Source organism: Nicotiana tabacum, chromosome 16 (genome assembly GCF_000715075.1).
Source record: "Nicotiana tabacum cultivar K326 chromosome 16, ASM71507v2, whole genome shotgun sequence".
NCBI lineage: Eukaryota > Viridiplantae > Streptophyta > Magnoliopsida > Solanales > Solanaceae > Nicotiana > Nicotiana tabacum.
Genome location: NC_134095.1, coordinates 6,364,312 through 6,370,354, shown reverse-complemented (window position 1 = coordinate 6,370,354; position 6,043 = coordinate 6,364,312). Strand labels below are relative to the sequence as shown.

General features: G+C 40.6%; 1 protein-coding gene across 1 annotated transcript; it reads left to right on the top strand.

Moving 5' to 3' along the window:
* Nucleotides 1-4,612: 4,612 nt before the first annotated feature.
* LOC107801178 (uncharacterized) lies at nucleotides 4,613-5,059 on the top strand. The gene is made up of 2 exons (XM_075231971.1): nucleotides 4,613-4,840; nucleotides 4,883-5,059. Exons 1-2 carry the CDS (start codon nucleotides 4,613-4,615, stop codon nucleotides 5,057-5,059), a joined length of 405 nt encoding a protein of 134 aa, XP_075088072.1.
* Nucleotides 5,060-6,043: the final 984 nt, after the last annotated feature.

Below are 6,043 nucleotides of genomic sequence, written 5' to 3'. Positions count from 1 at the left end.
GTGGCTCGATTATTGCTCGATAAAAATGGAACGTTATACAGAAGAACCTTCGATGGACCAATGGAAGTGTGCTTGGGACCCGAGGATATAGCTATGTACTGCGGGAAATCCACGAGTGCTCCTGTAGGAACCATTCTGGTGCAGACTCTTTGATTCGCAAAATGATCAGAGCAGGATATTATTGGGATAGCATGGAAAAAGATACTAAGGAATTTGTTTGAAAGTGTGATAAGTGCCAAAGATTTGCGCCAACAATTCACCAACCCGGTGAACAACTTCACTCGGTCCTATCCCCATGGCCATTCATGAAATGGGGATGGACATCGTCGGCCCCCTACCAATGGAGCCAGGTAAAGCTAGATTCATTTTGTTTATGACTGACTACTTTTCAAAATGGGTTGAAGCGCAGGCCTTCGAGAAGGTAAGAGAAAAAGAAGTCATCGACTTCATATGGGACCACATCATATGTCGGTTCGGGATACCCGCTGAAATAGCATGTGACAATGGAAAATAATTCATCGGCAGCAAAGTGACAAAATTCCTCGAAGACCATAAAATCAAAAGGATCCTGTCAGCACCTTACCACCCAAGTGCAAATGGGCAAGCCGAGTCCACCAACAAAACCATTATCCGAAACTTGAAGAAAAGGCTAGATGATGCCAAGGGGAAATGGAGAGAGGTGTTGCCCGAGGTATTATGGGCATATAGGATGACATCGAAGTCAAGCACGAGGGGGGGACCCCATTTTCATTGGTGTATGGGTCTGAGGCCTTAATCCCAGTCGAAGTCGGAGATCCTAGCATAAGGTTTCAGCATGCCACAGAAGGCTCAAATAACGAAGCAATGAAGGGAAGCTAGGTCCCAATTGGGAAGGACCGTGCCGTGTTCCCGGAGTCATAGGGAAAGGATCGTACAAACTTAGCATAATGGAAGGTGAGCAACTACCAAATAACTGGAATATATAAATGCTCAAGCGGTATTATTACTGAGCTCAAAGACCTTGGGTTTGAAAGCATGTGTTGCACTCTTTTTCCCTTGGATCGGGTTTTATCCCAAATGGGTTTTACCAGCAAGGTTTATAACAAGGCAAGGCCTACATGCTACCTAAGGGTCACTCAACAAGTATTCCAGGCTTCTTTTCAATCAACCTCGAATATTAGGGAGGAATCACCCTCGGAGGTTATAACTTTGAGAAAGATATTTCACGCCTGAGAGGGCCTCGATAGGATAACTTTGTAATGGGCCAAATGATATTAGGCTATATAGATGATATTTACACCTTAATATTACCATGCTTTATTGTTGTTTTATAGGTAAATTGATAACAAAATGCTCTAAATGGTGTTCTTTTGCAATGCAGGGAATATTCTAAGTGAGGAAGCACTACAGAGTATTTTGGAGGCAATAATGTGAAGAAAACGCACAATCAAGAAGTACCCGAGCACAAAGAAGCAAAAAATGGACTGAATGAATTCTACCGCGACCGCGCTGGAACCGCGGAAGACCAAGTGTTTGAGGCAGAATGTTCAGCTTTCACCGCGGTCGAGCCGCGGTCTTGCCGCGACCGCAGTGAACTGCTCACGTGCCAGAAAGTTTGGGTACCAAAGTGTAAATAGGAAAAAACTTATTCCAAGCCCTTATAAACTTTACAAGCTCGCCCAAGACATGGGGAAGCTTGTTTTTAGACTACTTTGAAGGCAAGAACAAGTGTGAGAAGATCAACCAAACATTAGAGTTTTTTATCTCCTTTTATTTTCTTACAATTACCCTATGAATAATTTAGTAGTTTTATCTTGTTTTGTCATGAGTAGCTAATTTCCTAGTCTAGGATTTTTATGGAACCTATTGACGGATGAAATTCTTGTTATGTTAATATAATTTACCCAGTTTAAATCTCTATTTGTTCAACTTCATGCATATTGTAGTTAATTGACAGGATCCTCAATTAGTTGTGCCTATTTAGTGTGCATAACTCGGGAGAGAGTGCATATTTAGGTAATTGTTGAATAACACTACTCCCAAAGTATATGAGGGATCAATAACTGAGGGTTTAAAGGAAGGATTAGAGATAACGAAGCCTTGGGTGTAATCTAAAGTGAGCTATAATAAATAAAGCCAGCTAGCGTAACTCGGGAAAGTGTGTTTAGTAAACTATCGTGATTACTCGGGAGAGATTTACGGTAATAAGAGGGCTCATGATTGATAGAGACGATTATTGGGTGAATCTATATGAAACATAACCGGAAAGGATTCCATCAATAGGAGAAATCATAACCTTAGAACCTTCTCTTAATTATTTACAACTCAATCATAGTTAGTTTTCAGCTGCCTATTTGCATTCATACTTATTTAGTAGAAATACCAGCAACTGTTATTTACAACATTTGGGAAGTTGATTCCGTAGAATTTAGTAAGTCTAACAAGAATAATTGATAGGTTAATTCCTTGTGGGTTCGACTCTGGGCTAAATACTCAGATTATATTTGCAACGTCTGCGTGTCCTTTTTGTAAGGCATAGTTGGGCGTGATCAAATTTTGGCGCCGCTGCCGGTGAATTAACGATGTTATCAATTACAATTGAAAGAAGTACAAAAATTCTTAGTGTAGTCAGTTTTCTCTATACCCAATCTTTACATTGAAATTTTAACGTTTGTTGACTTGGTTGTACAGGTGCATGCCTAGAAACTCATCAAGAACTGGTGAAGTATTTGAAGTATTATCAGATCCCGAGAGAGTTTTCAAGGCCTTGAATTGGGCCAACCGGAAAAACAAACAACTAAACAATTCGAACCAGACATAGGGATCACGAAGTAGACCCAGTTGTACTAATAGCGCTAGTGGCACCTCTTGTGCCAGAGGTTGCTCTCTATGACTCGGCACAACCCACAGCTGAATATCTGGCCACAACGATTTTAGTCCCATAGATACAGGCTGAATCATTCCAAATCGCAAACAATATGTTGCACTTGTTGCAAAACAAGGGACTATTTTCGAGGACATAAGTCGAAGATCCTCAACAACACTTGAAGAATTTCCTATCAATCTGCAAAACCCAAAGGCAACCCAACGTAACTCCGGAAGCAATCAAGCTGTTATTGTTTCCATTCTCAGTGACAGAAGCTACCCAGACCTGGCTAAACTCACTCCCCATTAATTCCATAACAACTTGGGAGGAGTTAGTCAAGCAATTCGTGAACAAGTTCCACCCACCCAACAAAACTGCTCAACAAATTGATGAAATTTTGAGTTTCAAACAGAGACCAATGGAGACACTGCATGAAATATATGAACGATTCAAAGGGATGTTGGTTATATGTCCGCACCATGGTATTCCAGATCTGATGTTGGGACAGCAGTTTTACATGGGATTGTCAGATAGTGTGAAGAACATTGTTGATGCTTCAGCTGTTGGAGCATTTTTGAGCAAAACATGGAGAGAAGGCCAGAGTCTGCTTGACAAGATGGCACAAAATTCGGGATGGACAACCAGGAATGCACCTATCACTCTAGTGGTTCACTCAGTGCCCTTAGATCCATCCAACTCTATGGATAAAAATAAAACCACCTTATTGACACAGATGAGTATCCTCGCCAAAAAGCTGGAAGAGTCAGGACAGAAGAAGCAGGTACACATCGTAGATACTACCAATGGGGGCTTGTGCACATCTTGCATTAGTCATCCAATTGGCAACCAGTGGAATGCAGAACATGTCATCATCACTACCCTGAAGACATGAATTATGTGTCTAATTATGGAGGCCAGAGACAGGGTGGTCAGAATTGGGGCCAGCAAAATCAATCGTACATGCCAGTCCAACCACAGTTCAACAATGGGAACATGGGAGGTATGAGACCTCCTAACAATATGGCACCTTACCCAAGGACATAGGGATATAACAATCAAAATCAGCAGCAGGGGTATCACCCTCCTCAGCAGTAGTATGGTGGACGACAGGAAGATGGGTTTGCTAGACGTGAGGCAATGATGCAGTAGGTTATTGGGTCTAATGCAAAAATTAGTGAAAGAGTAGATGCACATGATTTAGCTAACAAGAATATTGAAATGCAGATGGGCCAAATTTCGATGTCTCTAAACAATCTTCCTCATGGGACATTACCCGCAGATACTCAAATAAACCCAAAAGATTAAGGCCCGAAGCAGCTGATGGTAGTGAGTCTACGGAATGGCAGAGATTTAGACGTGGATCAAGAGAGGGATCGAGAAAGCAGACAGGCTGAGACAATCATACCAGTGCCCATTGAGCTAGATGAGTCAACGAGACTGACAGAAGTGACAGTCCAGCCTGCCCAAGAAGAACATAACATTCAGATTAAGACTAAGAAAGAAGCTGAGACAGCCCAGGAACAAGTAGTTGAGGTGTTAGCTGATAAAGAGCAATCCCAAATCATTGGGAAGTAGAGACCTCCAGCACCATTCCCTCAGAGGCTAGCCAAATACCAAAAAGAGGAGCAATACAAGAAATTATTGGAGATGCTGAAACAAATCCAGGTAAATATCCCATTGATAGATGCTTTGAAAGAGATGTCTAGATATGCAAAAATGATGAAAGACTTGATGTCCCGAAAATTCGATTTCCAAGACCTGGCCACAATGACTCTTACTCAGACCTGCAGTGCAGTGGTGACTAGACCAATTACTGAGAAGCTGTCTGATCCAGGGAGTTTCACAATTTCTTGCACCATTGGTAATTTTGCTTTTGCTAAGGCACTTTGTGATCTAGGGACTAGCATAAATCTTATGCCCCTGGCGATTTATAAGAGGATGGAGATTGGAAGAGCTAGACCTACTTCCACGTTGTTGCAGCTGGCTGACAGGACTGTAAAAAGACCCTCTGGTACCCTAGATGATGTGTTGATTTAGGTAGGAAAATTTGTGTTCCCTGCTGATTTTGTGATCTTAGACTGCAAGGTGGCTGAAGAAATTTTCAGAATTTTGGGAAGGCTGTTCTTAGCCACTGGGAGAGCTCTCATTGATTGTGAGACTGGGGAGCTCAAGATGAGATTGAATGATGAAGACATAACATTTGTAGACATGTGATTTTTGACCCTCCCCAAGATTTTTCATATTTTAGCGTAAATATTCAGTTTAGGTTTAGTATCGCTCTCCTTACTTTATTTTATCTAAAAAAAAAGAAACTACAAAAATATTTTCCCTTATTCTAGCTAGTTGATATTTTGTCTAGTTAGTTTTATTTTGAAAAAAAATACAAAAATAGTCTTGGCATTTTATTTTCCAAAAAAAAAAAATAAGAAAAAAAGTTCAAAAACATATTTTACATTTTAGTATATATTGAGTAGTATTTAAATTTCATTAATATGGTAATTATATGCCTTCTCTAAACATTTTTATTATCTTAAATATACTAGTATCTTTGTAAAGTTATTTTTAATTCATTTTTAAAATCAAAGGAAAAGAAAAATGAAAAAAAAGATTTTGATTTAGTCTTCCTACCCCAAAGTTAATTTAGCCCAAATTCATGACCTAAATTTCTTCAATCCCAAAACATTGAGCTCATACCCCATTTCTCATTTGACCTAACCTAATTCCTACCCCTATAAAATAATCCTTAACTCCTAAAATGAAAAAAGACTGAGACACGTCTCGAAAAAACAACGCCTGGAAAAAGGCTAAAAAAGGCGCCACAGACCCCTGTATCCTAGACCCCCCCATGTCGTCTTGTCGTCTTCTTCAATAAAGCTCCTTCTCATTTGAAGAAAAAAGAACTAACAGCTTCTTCTTAGACTAAGGTAGTCGTTGCTCCTTGTTCCACCACTCTCTGCTGCCCAGAAATAGTCGGGCACGCACATAAGACGGAAACGGATCTGACCAAAAACGTGTAGCTTTGGCGACCTTCCATTGAATCCGGCGAAACAAAGTTCGAACCTATCGGTAAACCCAGCTCCAAAACTCCCTGAAACTACACCAAATCAATGTGAAAATCAACTCGAAATCACCACCCAAATCCAGTCGAGTTGAATCTGTTCAGGTTGTCGATTCCGGTCCGGGTTTCTAGTCTATAGC